Below are 16,962 nucleotides of genomic sequence, written 5' to 3' on the forward strand. Positions count from 1 at the left end.
CAAAATCTGAAATGAGTTTGCTTGAAGTAAATACCCATTGCCCCCTACATTCAATGAGTTCAACCAATGGCCCCTACATTCAATGAGATCTACCAATCACACTGAATGAGATACACGACCAATGCCCCCTACATTTAATGAGATCTACCAATAGCGCCTACATTCATTGAGATGTACCAATGGCAGGATTAGAAACTAACAGTTTTCGTCCACTAGTCCTTATAATGATACCATATAGCAAAACCCTTAAAAATGGCAAATTTCTACTAGTCCTTATGATACCTTTACCATTGGGCAGTTTGGCAAGGACTATAGGACTAGTGCCAATTTCTAACGCTGCAATGGCCCTACATTCAATGAGATCTACCAATGGCCCTACATTCAATGAGATCTACCAATGGCCCCTACATTCAATGAGATCTACCAATGGCCCCTACATTCATTGAGCTACACGACCAATGGCCCTACATTCAATGAGATCTACCAATGGCCCTACATTCAATGAGATCTACCAATGGCCCTACATTCAATGAGATCTACCAATGGCCCCTACATTCAATGAGATCTACCAATGGCCCTACATTCAATGAGATCTACCAATGGCCCCTACATTCATTGAGATCTACCAATGGCCCTACATTCAAAGAGATCTACCAATGGCCCTACATTCAATGAGATCTACCAATGGCCCTACATTCAATGAGATCTACCAATGTCCCTACATTCAATGAGATCTACCAATGGCCCTACATTCAATGAGATCTACCAATGGCCCCTACATTCATTGAGATCTACCAATGGCCCTACATTCAAAGAGATCTACCAATGGCCCTACATTCAATGAGATCTACCAATGGCCCCTACATTCATTGAGATCTACCAATGGCCCTACATTCAATGAGATCTACCAATGGCCCTACATTCAATGAGATCTACCAATGGCCCTACATTCAATGAGATCTACCAATGGCCCTACATTCAATGAGATCTACCAATGGCCCCTACATTCAATTAGATCTACCAATGGCCCTACATTCAATGATATCTACCAATGGCCCCTACATTCATTGAGATACACGACCAATGGCCCTACATTCAATGAGATCTACCAATGGCCCTACATTCAATGAGATCTACCAATGGCCCCTACATTCAATGAGATCTACCAATGGCCCCTACATTCAATGAGATCTACCAATGGCCCTACATTCATTGAGATACACGACCAATGGCCCCTACATTCAATGAGATCTACCAATGGCCCTACATTCATTGAGATACACGACCAATGGCCCTACATTCAATGAGATCTACCAATGGCCCTACATTCAATGAGATCTACCAACCCCACACTGAAATAATTGTAATTGCAGACATTGGTTGTGTAATGTTCTGTCTCCAAGAATTGAAGACAATGTTGTCTGACTGTATGCAGAAACAAATTAAGGTATTTACACTTTAATTTAAAAAAATGAAGTACAATTCACTACAATTAACATAATGGTGTTTCAGATCTCTGCATCTCCGCTACTGTTGAAAATACAAAAATGGATTTCAACATAAAACAAATGGGCATGAATTTGTCCCTGTCTTTCTTGTCCGTGACTGACATGGCAAATATCTCCATCTTCAGTAAATGACCAATCTTCCCTGAGTGGACAGACTAAAGCTGGATAGCTTTCCCAATATCCAGGCAACTGCTTCTGTGACTTGCTTCAGCTGTTCTTAAAGTAGAAGTCAATCCCTCGATTCTGTCGTGGCTTGTCTCCCCTTCCCCGAGTACCGCCACGCTAAAACAATTCAATTGTAATCACCTTAACATGATAATAGTCAGCTCTAGTGTGTTTGTTGTTTAACACTGCACTCGGCTATATGACAGCGGCCTGTAAACAATCAAAATCAAATCTGGACCAGACAATCCAGTGATTGATATTGTGAGTACCGCTGTTGGGGTACCAAGTCTGAGCAACCAAATAAATTGTTTTGAACAGTAAGTTAGTTGTACCACTGAGTGTGGGCCAAGTAGGAGAAGCAGGCCAGAAGTCATGTAGGTCTCAGATGTTTACCACCAGCACGATACCTGTGAAGATCCGGGGTAGAATAGGTCTTCAGCAACCCATGCTTGCTGTAAAAGGTGACTAAGCTTAGCGTAAGAGGCTACAAACGGGATTGGGTGGTCAGGCTCGCTGACTTGGTTGATGCATGTCATCGTATCCCAGTTGCGTGGATCGATGCTCATGATGTCAATCACTGGATAATCTGGTCCAGACTCGATTATTTACAGACCGCCCTCATATAGCTGGAATTTTTCTGAGTGAGGCGTTCAACAACAAACAAACAAACAAACCACCAGCACGAGTACAGGTGCTGACTGACCAAATATCCTGATGAACCGGATATGTCAACTATAGACAAGCAAACAGTGGTCGGGGAACAAATAAAACTGCATTTGAGCAGATACTAGTACCTGGATACTTGCGGTATATAAATGTATAATACTGATACTGATACTGATAATGATAATGCATGTACATGGAATCTAACCTGTCCAGGGTTGCCCCCCAGAGTTTTAGGATTCCATTAATTCAAGAACTTACCGACTTGGCACTGTGTCTGCCCCATTCCGGTGCAACAAGGAGAGGTTTGGGGTATGTTTCTCCCAGTGAAACCTCGGCATGAGACAGAACTGTGTTACTGAGGGCCCAGACAGTGTGTACCTCACCCCCCATCACCTTCGACAGCTCTGGCACCCACAGGCGGACATAGTCACCCTGGAGATCAACATTAACGTCAACTTTCAGCAGTAATAATATATTTAACATGATCTCTTGATTATCCAGAGTATTATATGTCCTTTCTACTAAGATATATACCCTGGACCTATTTGCCACTACAATGTCATGTTGAGTCTGATTTGAAATATACAATGCTAAAAATATAGCTGTCCGCTCAAATTGAGTGAGAGTGAGAATGAGAATGAGAATGAGAATGAGAATGAGAATGAGAATTAAATTAAATTAAAAATAACAACAAAAAACTTGAGTATTTTTTTACTCGACTTTTGTCCTAAAATGTTAGGTAGGTATAAAAAAAAATATTCTGGAGTAACAAAAGTAAAACAACTCAATTATTCAAGAACATTTAATTATATCCCTGGCACACAGCTTGTGCACAAATGGCAATATAACAATATTCATGTCATGGTGAAATGCATGAAAGACGCTGCCATTTTAATACATTTAATATAGTTCATGTATTATTTCTTGATTTGAAACCCATGAGTCAATCTTGCCTTCAACTTTTTTCAGTACAAATGCTAGTACCAGTTCCAAGCAGGTCCTTCACAAAACTTATGAATCCAAAACTTACTAGCATACCAGCAGATACAACACATACATATTTAGTTTTATTTATCATACATCTAAATTCAATACAAAAGTTGTACATGTTATTCTGTTATTAATACTATTTGAACAATGGTATGAAAACATATTCTCCAACTGTGTATGTAGATATTCTGGTTTTGTTTGGTATTCTTGAAATAACCTCAGATAATACATCTTCCTGAGGCAAGGGTGTTAACTGACTACAAAAGTCCAGTTTCCATCCTTGCCTAACAAGGCTGGAATTTCCAGGTTTGATCGTAGTGGATATTATGAGTTCTGTCCCTTCTTTGTCCCTCCTATTGACGAATCAGTTTCCATCTCTCATATCACTTGCATTTGCTTCAAACAAAGTGGCGGCGCCAGTCAAGAAGATCTGATCGATAATCAAGATCAATATTGTACTAACATGGGTCTTACAAGGTGCATCAAATCACCTTGATTGAAAATGAGAAGAGATTGCAAAATATCTGTCGTTGCTGAGTTCACAGTACACATGCATTGCAAATCTTGCAATTGACCGAAATCTGCACGTTGAAATCCATGTTGTTTACGAACCAGATGTCAACATCATTACGCGATGTTGATTGGACTATGCAAAGACTCTCTTGTCCAGCTAAAATGTAACTTCAGAATTCCAGCCTAGTTCTGGAAGGGTGAAAACTGGACTTTTATAGTCAGTTAACGCCCTTGCCTCGGGGAAAGTGCAGTTCATACTGTTTAAACACGGATATTCTCCAACCTTGTATGTAGATATTCGGTCATTCCTCACCTGAGCATCATAATCCAGGCCCTGTTTGACGATGTTGAATTTGCGATCCTGACGAGGGTCATTACCAATACCGGCACTGTACAACCAGTTGCCATAGTTGCTGCATACATCATGGTCTATCTGAAATACAATGTATCATCCTTGCTGACTCATCACAAATGACTCCTTTGTTTGCACTCTAAGCAATATTACACAAATATGACGACAGTCTGTAAATAATCGAGTCTGGACCAGACAATCCATTGATTGACATGAACATCAATCTACGCAATAGGGATACGATGACGTGCATTACCAAGTCAGCGAGTCAGTCGCCTCTTACGACAAACATTGTCGCCTTTTATGGCAAGCATGGGTTGCTGAAGACCTATTCTACCCCGGATCTTCACAGGTAGCAAATTACTTATAATGAAAGTACCAAAACCATAATATCTCACATGGAACATGATCAATGAAGTATTGAAATAGTTTTGCCTGGTAATCATGACTGCATCAATACTGGACATGGCTGAAGAAAATGTGAAACTGGCTAATATAGTGAGTGAGTGAGTGAGTTGGTTTTACTCCACTTTTAGCAATATTCCAGCAATATCATGGTGGGGGACACCAGAAATGGGCTTCACACATTGTACCCAGGTAATATAATGAACTATCTTCTTGGTGTATGATCTGATACACTGTGAGAAAATCTCCCACTTCAACCGTCACTCTTCCAATATGCATCAAATGTTTATCTGCTGTTGTGAGGGCAAGTGATGTTGGTCTCAGACGTTTACCAAGCATACACCTGAGATGTATGGTGCTAAGGATCCGAATCAGGATCAATCAGTTCAAACTATCAGCAGATCCAGGCAGAATCAAGGGGGGTAACTCCCTGCAAATTGTAGTACTTTAGACCACTGGACCACTGTTATCTGCAGCAGAGAATCCCCATTCTATCAGTAGATACTAACACTAATGTTTCACCAGCAGGTTACAAATGCATCTTACCAGTGGTGTAACGATACGGCGATACAGTATTGTATCCCGATGCACAGCCCACGATACGATGCATCGATTTGGAAAGCATGTATCGCGATGCATACGATATTTTCATAACACAGTTTTACATCTTTTAGAGAGCAGAAAGACATCAACTTGGCTTAGCTTGTACCAGTAAACACTGTATCGTATCGCGACCCCTGTATCGCGATACGTATCGTATCGCAACCCTCCTGTATCGTTACACCTCTACATCTTACCAGCATAGATTCGAACCACTCCGCACCCAGTCTCCAGTCCAGTTTCAGATCCTTTGTCAAAAAACTTGCAACATTCTGCAAAGCGAAAGTGATTGATTACAATGTTAGTAAGAAAGTCAGTGAGCAGCTTAACTACTTCCATCAATGATATTCACTGCATCTTAGTTCTGACACAAGTGTAAAATGTAAACCCATTTATCATGTTTAGAACACAAGTATCTTTTTAAAAAAGAAACATTTTGAGATTCCAAAAATTGCTGCTAAATCATTCTTATTTCATTGAGAGAACATTAAAAAAAATAACATGTTCTATTTGAACCATACAAATGATATTGTGCATTACCAATCAACATGAGCCAATTTAGAGTAAAAAATAATTTAATGCATTAATACATTAATGCATAATCTGTTATTTACTGGTAGTGGTAACTATGGTAACTATTTGAAGAAATGTAAGAGTTTCCCCGTAATGATTGGTAATTATCTCTTGTTTCAATGTAGGATATAGTGCTTACCTGTCTGCCCCTGTTGGACATAAATCCAGTAGCCAGCAGCTCTCGCATGTTGGCATCGATGTATGGAACACCAGTAGTGCCTCCTGTCATAGAACACACAGCGATGCATCGATCAAACAACTTCAAGAATATGTGGGGCAGTTTGGTTGAGTGAGTGAGTAAGTATGGTTTTACGCCACTTTTGGCAATATTCCAGCAACATCATGGCGGGGGACACCGGAAAACGGGCTTCACACGTTGTACCCATGTAGAAAATCGAACCAGTGCCTTCTGTGTGACGAGCCAACGCTTTAACCACTAGGCTACCCCACCCTGCTGTTCTGTTGTGGTATTTTTGTTGAGGAAGTGATAAATGTGTCATTGTAAAATCAATTTACTCACACAATCATCAGCTGTAGTGAAAGTCTCAGCAGTAATGTTTGAAACTGTCCGAGATATCATAATCTGTGTTTGTTCATCGATCTTGTCGATCTTGTCACAACAAATTTACATACATGTACGTGCATATAAAGCCATGGCAGCTTGTACATTTCAAACCACAGAAATAGAAATGATGTTGAGAAATGACATAATTCACAGATGATAAAGGATTATATATCAAAGGCAGCCAGTGAGGGCCAGACAATCCAGTGACTGACATCATGAGCATCGATCTTCACAAATGGGATACGATGACATGCATCAACCAAGTCAGCAAGCCTGAAAACCCGATCCCTGTGTAACAAAATCACAGTGCCCCAAGCAAAGTGCACGTTATTTTTGGTCTTCCAGCCTTTTAGTGTGACTCTAATGCTACCTCTGTCAAATAGTAATATATGCACCTACTTTTCCAAGCTTCAAACTGCCTCATGTCTCTCTTCCATGGTATGTTCTTCCCCACTATGCCTGAAGGGAGAAGAATACTAAGAGTTGTCACACTACAACATCAGACATTAACAATTGGTGACTAGCTTGCTGATTGTGGCTAGTAACATTTCTAAGGGGCTAGATGACTGCAGAAGGCCACTAGTCATGCTGGCTAGTTCAACTGTAAGGGAAAAGTAAATGTTTGTACATCCAGAGTGACAAACATGCCCAGGATAATGGAATCAGTTGCATTTCTTTTTGTGGCCTGAAACTATTCCAGTCCAATTTTAACATTCCACAATGTCATTAAAATCAGATCTTAGTTCTCGCTACCGCTAAACAAAGATCTGAGGACATCCCATTACGGGTCCGATCAGAATGACCTTTTATCCGCCTAATCAGAGCGTCGCTAACCAGGTCTGGAAAGTGACAGTCGGAATGTGTTTTCTAATCATACAACCTTGAACACGTTAATACAGGGTATTCTGAAATTTGTTTGTTTGTTAAATGCCGCACTCAGAAGTATTCCAGCTATATGATGCCGGTCTGTAAATAATCTAGACTGAACTAGACAATGCAGTGATTGACATCATGAACATCAATCCACGCAATTGGGATACAATGACATGCATCAAACAAGGGAGCAAGCCTGACCACCCGATCCCGTTAGTCCCCTCTTACGACAAGCATAGACGCCTTTTATGGCAAGCATAGTCACCTTTTACGGCAAGCATGCATGGGTCATCATCTATCTGTCACTTCAATGGGATAAACATTGGAAACAGAAGCGACTTTCCATGGTACGTGGGAAGTACTGCCATGCAATATCAGCCATCATTTTCTTTTGTTCAGTTTTCAAATTTTGAATCAATTTTCAAAGTGTAGTCTAGAAGGGAAGTCAACAGTTTGAAACAGGTGCTGCAAAGCTTGAGGAAGCTGCCTTCTGACTGGCTAATGTCGACTTCTTGTTAGTCATTTCATTGCTGGGTCAAAGTGTGTAAAATCGTTCTGGCATGACCTGTAATGAGATGTCCTCAGGTTTGTTTTGTGGTAGCATGAATAATGTGCGAAAAATATCCTCCTGCAGTGATGTGATCAACCATGTGAAACATGGCCTCCTCCTTCTATCAGTAAAACAAAGGTGAGGTGAAATGAGGTTTTACGTCACGTCCAAGATTATTCCACTTATATAGCGACGTGGATGCACGTGTGTGTGTGCGTGTTTGTGTTTTGGGCTGCTTGCACTAGTCCGGGCTATTCATAGTGCTAGCTCACTGAGATACCATGTCGCAGTTTAACATGAATACCCAGATACAGTATACTGACTCCAAGCCGACCAGTCCTTGTTTTAGCCCCTTCATGCTGAACGCCAGACATGGTAACAACAAGTACCATCTTTTAACATCTTTTGGTATGACATGGCCAGGGATCGAACCCCGGACCTTCAGCTCTCCGGGTGGACGCTCTACCACTAGACCACGGAGGCGGTCCAGTAAAACATGAGTCACCTCAGCAAAGCTATAACATTAATGATAAATCTTTTATATTTCAATTTGGGAGCTCACATTGGGATTCCCTTTGCCCTAATGCTGAATATCAGCATCTGACAATGGCCACATCAATCCCTGCACTGACAACTCACCTCCACTGAAAAAGATCTTGTTTCCGTATTTGAGAGCCACAAATCTGAAGTAGTCCCTCCACAGCAGTTCAAATATCACCCAATACGTTGACTGGTTGGCTGTCCTCTTTGCCTCATACTTCTTGATCTCCGAGTGGATAAAGCGAGGGGAGACACATCCATGGGCCAGCCTAGAATACACAGAGGACTTTTCTTACAGCACGGACAGGCTATCCCAAGATCACTGATTACATGACTCAAGTAGATAGCTTCATTTCCGCTAATAAACTTTAGTGTACAAAGATCAAATATAGCCTGAAATTATAAGATCTTCTTCAAAAGTATTAAATGGATAAACAAAATAAGTAATAGTAATGCATTTAAAATGAGATCTTTGTGTATCGTTGTAAATCTATTTTCAAATATAAAAGATATATCCAATCGGCAGCGATAGAAACTACCGTTTATCACTGTCTATAAAGCGACCCCACATATAAGGCGACTCCCCTGTAAAACCTTCAAAATCGATGCTAATTTATATCCTGTCTATAAAGCGAATCGGAATGAAGCACGTCACCTGCGCATACAAAATCGCTACATTTGCAATAAAAACAGGTTTGTCTTCTGCAGAAAAAAATTACATCATATCCTTCAGCGAAACGAACAGATCATAACAATTAAACTTGGTCAATACAAATTTGAAATTAGCAATATAACATGGCTAGACATGATGATTTACCGATTAAATTGTATTTCCTGTTCTGCTAGGCATTGTTTTAATAGCAGAGATATCCATTCTCTATCATCTAAAGTTTGTTTCAAGGCGTCAATAGCAGTAATCTGACCATGGTTGCTGTAAACAAGTGAGTTGTGCGATCTGCCGATCACTTCACATACAATTTTGCCGAAATTAATGTTAACAATATTGAATGAAATTTTGAATAACATTAAGAAAATAGATAACAAACATAAGTTCAGATATACAAAGAACACTTTTTATAACCAGACAGTGTAATTGCATTTTTTTACATGCTATTTCCGGTGTTCACAGTAATGTCTCTGTGTCAGGGGGGAAAACCCCCATCAAAACTCTTCAACCCTGTGTATAAGACAACCCCCCTTTGAAAGCCCCCTAATTCTAGGTACGAGAAACTCGCCTTATACACAGCGATATATGGTAACAGCTTTAGCCCACTTGTCCTTATAATGATAACATATAGCAAAACCATGAAAAGGGCAAAGTTTTATTTGTCCTAAGGATACCATGACTACTGGACAGTTTGTCAAGGATTATCATGGGATTATAGGTCTATATATATTTCTGACATTGAAGCCCATATTTATCATGCTCACAGCGCCACTAGATTGGTCGACCAACCTATTTACACACTTGATGGAGAAGAGAGATGCACATCATCTTTACTTGATCTACAGCATGTGTATCACCTACCCCTGAATGATAAACGAGTGTCTGGGGAGTGATGCTGCTGTGAACAGCACGTCCGACCACTGTGTCAAAAAATCCTGAGGTAAACTGACACTTATCACTTTGGTGAAACAGAAGCACAATTTGGCTGACAAACCAAGGATTATAATATAGGCAAGTCAGGGTTTCAAACCCATGATAATAGGGACAGGTTCCTGGCAATTCTAAGGGATGCAACTGTGCACAATGAAATACGAAGCCATAGATAAATGCTTCTCTCAAGCATAAGATGAATGGACACCTACCATGGTGAAAACTTTGTGGAGAAGTCGGCTCCGATCATACCGTTCCTTGTCTCCTTGTACTGGGACACATTGTCCGTCTCCCACAAGTAGTTCTGTAGCCTTGCCACACCAGTTGTCTCCCCTCCAGCAAAGGGAAATGCCGTCCTTGGGTCTTTTGTTGATTCTGAAATTGAAGGTTCCATGGTAGGGCCACACAATGTAAGTAGTAACATGGGGCGGAACGGGGTTAAAGGGCTGGGACGAGTCCAAATTTACCACCAAGGTACCCGACACCCTATTACCCGACCCTACCCCGGGCACCCGCTATGGGTCTCAAGAGTTGGGCACAAAATGTCTGAATGGGAATTGTTTTACCACAGCCTTGGCAAAAGCTATTTAGAATACTTATATAAAACAATGTGATCATGTACGCACTGAAGTTGATAGATGCTTTATCCTTACTCGAACATATAAAAGTCACAATGAATGCTTGCCTAGTCAGAAAGAAATGTGAACATAAGCTATGCTGTGTAACCATCGACTTTTATTGGGCATGTCATTAAACAGTATATCACGAGATTAAACAAGGGTCCGGGCAGTCGTATTATATTTCACACGGTATGAACATTCTACCATGACAACAAAACAGTGGTATAAGTGAAAATATTAAAAGAAGTAGCATGGGTTGAGTCCAATGTTTTCAAAGTAGATTAGCCATCAGAATAAGGAAACATTGAAAGCAGAATTGAAAACATGGCGCTGTATATAGGCAAATATTTTTAAAAAGATAACAAATATACTCAATTCAGATACCCGGTATATCAAATACGTTCTGGTACATAGTCTGAAGTATAACATACAGTAAATACTGAAAGGTACCAAGGTACCACTCCAAACCCCAACCCCCCCCCCCCCCCCCCCCCACCCTACCCCACCCCCCTATTACCCCATCCTACCCAGGTATATCCACCATCCTAGTACCCCGGCCTACCCCGGGTATCTCTACCCCACCCCACCCCCCACCCACACACACATACCCGGGTACCAACCCCCTACTACTACCCCACACTGCTGGGTACCCTACCCCCAGGTATCCACCCCTATTACCCCTTCCTACCAAAGTACGCTCTGTAAGTATCAAGAGATAGGTACCAAATGTTTGACTGGGAATAGTTTGACCATGGCCCTATACAAAATGTATTTAGATACACGTATAAAACGATCTGGTCATGCACACACTGAAGTTGACTGAAGGTTTATCTTTATTCAAACATATAAAAGTCTGAAGGAATGGGTGCATAGTCAGAAAGTTATGCAAACATTAGTGACTTGTAGTGTCACCATATAGTTCGAGATAATTTTTGTCATCAAACAATATATCACGTAAATTAATACGGGTCCAGGTATTCCTTTGGGTACCCAGGTCCTACTCAGTACCTACCCAACCAGAGTACCCAAGTTACCCGTACCATCCCTATAAGAAACATATTCCATCATCAGTGGGATTGACTAGTGACCAAAACAAATCCTAGTCTGAAAACACTAGTAGACAAGGGAACCATTGCACGTCATCAGAACATAATGTTTAACAATTCATTTTTGCACCAAATGAGTCGCCATGTTTACATGTGCCATTTGGTATGAATACTTGAATCATAATGTATTGCAGTGCAGGAAATCCCAAATGAGTCGCCACTGCACTAAATGAGAAATACTGACCTTCAACCCCAAGATCACATGGGGTAGGGATCGTGCCCTCTTCGATCCCTGGGGGGAGAGGTTTCAACATGTGCGGGGTAGGGATGATGGATCTGACTGGGGCCTGGTCTTCAACTCTTTTCCTGAACTGTGTGTACACATCTGGAACACTAGAGTGTGTCATGTGTTAAGATTAAACCAATCAATGGCTGTTCATCTTGTCATAGTGCTACGTTCAACCAATATGTAGGGATTGGGGTTACAATTGGTCCCCAGCAACCCATGCTTGTTGTAAGAGGTAATCGAACAGATCAGGTCGTCAGGCTCGTGTCAACCTACTCCGAACGTGTGGATAGTTGCTCATAATATCAACCACTGGATTGTCTGGTTCAGGATTGATTATTTACAGACTGCTGGACTATTGCTGAGTGCAACAAACACAGAGTATGTTCAAGCTAAAATTATATCATTTCCACTGGCGCTCAAGCTAGGGGAGACAAATCAAGTATTGAGTTGCATGAAAGTGAGGTGAAATGGGGTTTAATGTCGCGTCCAAGATTATTGCATTTATATCGCGATGTGCATGCACGTGTGTGTGTGGCTGCTTGTACTAGTCCTGACTGATGCCGATTTGATAGTGCTAGCCGATCATGAGTTTAACATGAATACCCCACTCAGACACAGTATACTGACTCCGAGCCAACCAGTCCTTGTTTTAGCCCCTTAAAACCGAGCGGGTAACAACATGTACCATTTTTTAACGTCTTTTAGTATGATGCGTCTGGGGATCAAACCCTGGACCTTCTGCTCTCTGGGCGGCACTCTACCACTAGACCCGAAATCCTTAGTCCTAAGTTGCATGAAAGTGTGAAAGATTTTGTATATAGAAATAGCAACCTCAACATGCTGAATATAATGGAGACAAGAGACATATAAATGAAGTCCAATGTCTATTTCAGTGTATTGAAAGTGTAAAGAAGTTGATATGTAAACCGTCTTCAAACATACTACAGTTTCTAAATGCCACTGATGTTCACTCAGTAACAATAACATTTGATGCTATTAGATGATATAAGCAGACTGCAATGAATGAATAAATGAATGAATGAATTGTACAATTCCGCATTAGCAGCATTACAGCTATTTGCAGGTATAACCATTTGATAGCAATAGACATGATGTATGTTCAATATTATTTTCTTACTTTTTAGGGTTGAATGGTACGTCTTCTTTATGATGTAGAGTATGGCCCCAAACTGTATGAACTTTGACCCCACATTTTTTGTCCAAGCCTTGTTCAACTGTCAACTCTTCCTCTGTCACCTACAAGACAATACTCACCACATTGTACAATCGAACACGCTGTGCAAAGTCATTGTGATGATGACATTCATAAGCTGAAGACAAAACTCCTACGAAGGCAAGACTCTTTCCAAAATCATCAATATTAATTACAACAAGTGGAAAAAACAAAATCTGAAAAGGACGTCTTTTTTTCGTTGAATGTAAACATATTATGTTCAACACAAAACAACTGTATGTAATAAGTTAAGCTGTAAGACCATCAGAACAAGCCTAACCTACTCAACTTACTTTGCACATATTTGGACAAAAAACACAACAATATAAAATGTCTATTTGTATTTTATTATTGGCACCTGGTCATGTTTAGCTTGTGCTCTGTGTGTAAACTCAAACCAATGCACCGGTGAACTCAGTATTACACAGAAAGTTTGAAACTTCTGTGTTTGCTAGTAAGTATCTTCCTGAGGCAAGAGTGTCCACTAGTCTATATCAAAGCCTAGTTTCTAACCTTGCCTAATCAAGCCCACTTTTCTTGGCTCGACCGCGGCGTCACCTCGCATAGATCATGAATTGTGCGTTGTAATAAAAACGCAATATCCAATCAGATCACTGTTCTTAGCTTGTATGCCTTCACAAAGATGGTGACCACCATAGACAACGCACTGGTTGATCAGATAATGAAAACATTCACGATTTCATCCCTGACAGACAAAGAAAGGCAGAAGTTGAGGGGGTTTAAAAGATGGAAAAGAAATATTATCAACAAACAGGCAGCTGTAAATCACTTTCATATGAATGTGTACCTGTCACGTTTGATGGCTATTCTCATCATCATACTGCTTAGAAGCACAGTAATTGGGTGAATTGATTTAAAACTTGGAAAGACCTAGAAAATACTTGTCTTCACTTAATATGACAAGTTATATGGCAGCGGCCATGTTTTGGGAACCTGGATGTTGATTTTATGAAATGTTCTCTGATTGGAGTATCGATTTGTGCTATAGTCCAATCATATTTAGCACACTTAGTGGGCTTGATGAGGCAAGGGTGGAAACTAAACTATGACAAATAGGCATGTGGACGCTCTTGCCTTGTGAAGATGGCTAGTAAGATGCTGCAATGGATATGTTGTGCTGCAGTTACCTCCCCTTGGTAGACCAGCCCTTGCACCAATGTTTTACCGATACTGTCTATCAGCTGTGGAACTACTTCCTCGGGCTTGCCTACTCGAACCATAAGGTTACTGAAAAAGAAATTGTGTGGCGACTTTGGTATTGGGTGATTGTAGTTGTCTGTTAATCTGTAAATCAATCAGATCCGGTTGACAGGCTCATTCATCATAATGAATGTATAATTCATATAGGGAGAAAATAATGTACAAATGATTGATGTTCCCTCCAAATAGACAATAACTACAATGCTTTGAAAAGATATAGTCTACTTTAGATTTGTTTGTTTGTTTGTTGTTTAACGCCTCAATCAGCAATATTACCAGCTGTATAACGGCGGTCTATATATAAATAATCGAGTCTGGACCAGACAATCCAGTGATTGACATCATGAGCATCGATCCACGCGATTGGGATACGATGACATGCATCAACCAAGTCAGCGAGTCTGACCACATGATCCCTTTAGTCACCTCTTACGACAAGCATAGTCGCCTTTTACGGCAAGTATGGGTTGTTGAAGACCTATTCATCCCTGGATCTCTACGGGTGAGTTTACTTTGGAATATCTACTTGACTGGGCCTACTTCATAGGATGGAAGAGGTTGCTGAGAATAAGATGATATTCCTTGTAGTGACTCAATTTCAGTTAAGCCAAAAAAATGAGGAGGATGTTGAACAAGTCCACATTTCTCAACCTCTGCGAAACTCCACTGGATCACTGCAAAATGTAATGTTTATTATTGCAATTGAGTGAGTGAGTATGGTTTTATGCCGCTTTTAGCAATATTCCAGCAATATTACAGCGGGGGACACCAGAAAAGGGCCTCACACATTGTACCCATGTGTGGAATCGAACTCTGGTCTTTGGTGTGACGAGCGAACGCTTTAACCATGTTAACCACTAGGCTACCCCACCGCCCCTATTATTGCAATTGATGCAATTGATGACGAAACCAGAAAACATGCTTGTAAGAGATTTTGATATATCATGGTTCACTGCAGCAATAGTTACAAGTAGTATTGGATTTAAGGTGAACTTGGGCCAAGAAAATGCTCATTTGTTCCCCAACACATCACTAAATCAGTCAGTAGTTACCTCCCCCTACTCTGCAGGGACTGTCTGAGATCTGCAACACTCTCCAGGAGGAATTTGAGTCTGTGGGCTCCAGTCTTGGGGAGGTTGAAGTGGTAGGTGCCCCTGTAGTGACGAGGGTCGAAGCAGTACAAGGGCAAAACATGTGTGCCATTCTTCACAGCCCAGGACAGCGCCTGATGTAATACAACCAAACTGATCACACAAACTGAATGTGTATGTAACTTTGTGTTAGACTATCACCAAAATCATCACTGGTTTTATAGTGTACTTCAACAACCTATAAGGCAATTTATATAAAGGTGTTGTGTCTCATTTTAACACTCACCTTTCAGGCTTTCAAAGAGAGGTAAATATTTGAATGTCATATGACTTGAATGTAGGGTTTAGTCACAATTCGACCCATTGCAAGTGATAAGTCTGATATCAGTATATGGTGACAGTATCTACCATTTTGTCTACAGTGACAACTAAATAAGGATTAGGTAAGTTGCAACCATGCAGTGATGAGTGATGAAGTTCAACCTACACATATATGCTAGTTTTGCTACACTGAGCATTTTTTTTTTATTTAAGCCTGTAATCAAGCTCTATATTCTTATTAGCAAACCTTAAATAACCCTACTGCAACCTTCACAAGCTGTAGTAGAAATAGTTCTGCGATTAATTCCAGCTAATTACGATTTATGGCATAATTAGTGATGTGGTAGCGACATTTAAAAATTGATGTCGACTTTCATCACATCTTAAATAAATGAATATCGTGCAAATTTGCTGTTGTGTACTTTATTTACATACATAGTTATGTTAGTACAAGCGCATTTATACCCCAGTTTGGGTTGGTGATCAACATTGCCACTTTTGCTGGAACGTAAATTGTTTACAGCAATCAGCTGGTAATCCGATTCGTTTACCTCATTGTCGTGCAATCTCAGGTCGTTCCTGAACAAACATATGATAGTTCCTGTTCTTGAAGCCATAATTCCATTCATAAAATATTCCTATGGCGAGCCTTCTGTGTGACGTCTCTCTTCTCACTCGATTTATGTAATCAAAACACACTGCACGTGTTAATATTTAGCTCAAGACTCTACGCTTCTGTGGTGATCAGTCCGGTCTAATTCTTGGAGGAAGCGCTGGAGACAATGCAAGGAGCTTTCCTAATGTCTCCTTTCTAAACAGGTTCCTTTTGTCCTGTCGCGCTTGCGCGATTGGGTACTTCGAATGTGAACATGCGTGAGAGCAAACCAAGTCTTCCTTGACAGGTGCCCGAAGGGAGGCAACTCCAAGAACGCATATTTGACAGATCGCAGCTCAGATGGACGTGTCAAAATTGTAGTTTCAAATTCAGGGATAATATATATGCCGTATTTTTTTAAAAACGCATTTTCTTCTGTATTTCAGGTGATTGCTGTCAATTTATTCATGTTCTTTGCGAAACTTGTGTACATTTTTACAAAGACCATAAACCGGGTCTCTGATTTTGAATTCTCTACCACAGCCATGTATTTCGGTGAACCTCAGATTTCTCAAGATATCTTATATATATTCTCAGCATAATATAAATGACAATCTTAATTTTAACGTTCTCTTTAGATTCAGAGAC

At 40.5% G+C, this 16,962-nt stretch overlaps 1 protein-coding gene across 1 annotated transcript; it reads right to left on the bottom strand.

Annotated features, from left to right (window-relative positions):
- Positions 1-1,442: 1,442 nt before the first annotated feature.
- Positions 1,443-16,598, bottom strand: LOC124131809 (cryptochrome DASH-like). Its single transcript, XM_046495288.2, has 13 exons — positions 16,271-16,598; positions 15,360-15,532; positions 14,235-14,334; positions 12,991-13,109; positions 11,808-11,956; positions 10,110-10,272; positions 8,400-8,569; positions 6,737-6,796; positions 5,912-5,994; positions 5,397-5,471; positions 4,156-4,275; positions 2,598-2,771; positions 1,443-1,790 (listed from the first exon to the last, which is right to left on the bottom strand). The coding sequence occupies exons 1-13, from the start codon at positions 16,346-16,348 to the stop codon at positions 1,716-1,718; spliced, it is 1,539 nt and encodes a 512-aa protein (XP_046351244.2). The 5' UTR covers positions 16,349-16,598; the 3' UTR covers positions 1,443-1,715.
- Between the last annotated feature and the right edge of the window lie 364 nt (positions 16,599-16,962).

Source organism: Haliotis rufescens, unplaced genomic scaffold (genome assembly GCF_023055435.1).
Source record: "Haliotis rufescens isolate VD_foot unplaced genomic scaffold, xgHalRufe1.0.p SCAF_3, whole genome shotgun sequence".
Classification (NCBI taxonomy): Eukaryota; Metazoa; Mollusca; class Gastropoda; order Lepetellida; family Haliotidae; genus Haliotis; species Haliotis rufescens.

Bases quoted from the DNA above. Each gene is read 5' to 3' on its own strand.
- LOC124131809 (XM_046495288.2), bottom strand. From the start codon at position 16,348: ATGAATGGAATTATGGCTTCAAGAACAGGAACTATCATATGTTTGTTC. The intron at 11,957-12,990 runs GTAAGAAAATAA...GACACACTCTAG, and splicing joins GTACCATTCAACCCTAAAAA to TGTTCCAGATGTGTACACAC. The intron at 8,570-10,109 runs GTAGGTGTCCAT...TGTGTATTCTAG, and splicing joins TCCACAAAGTTTTCACCATG to GCTGGCCCATGGATGTGTCT.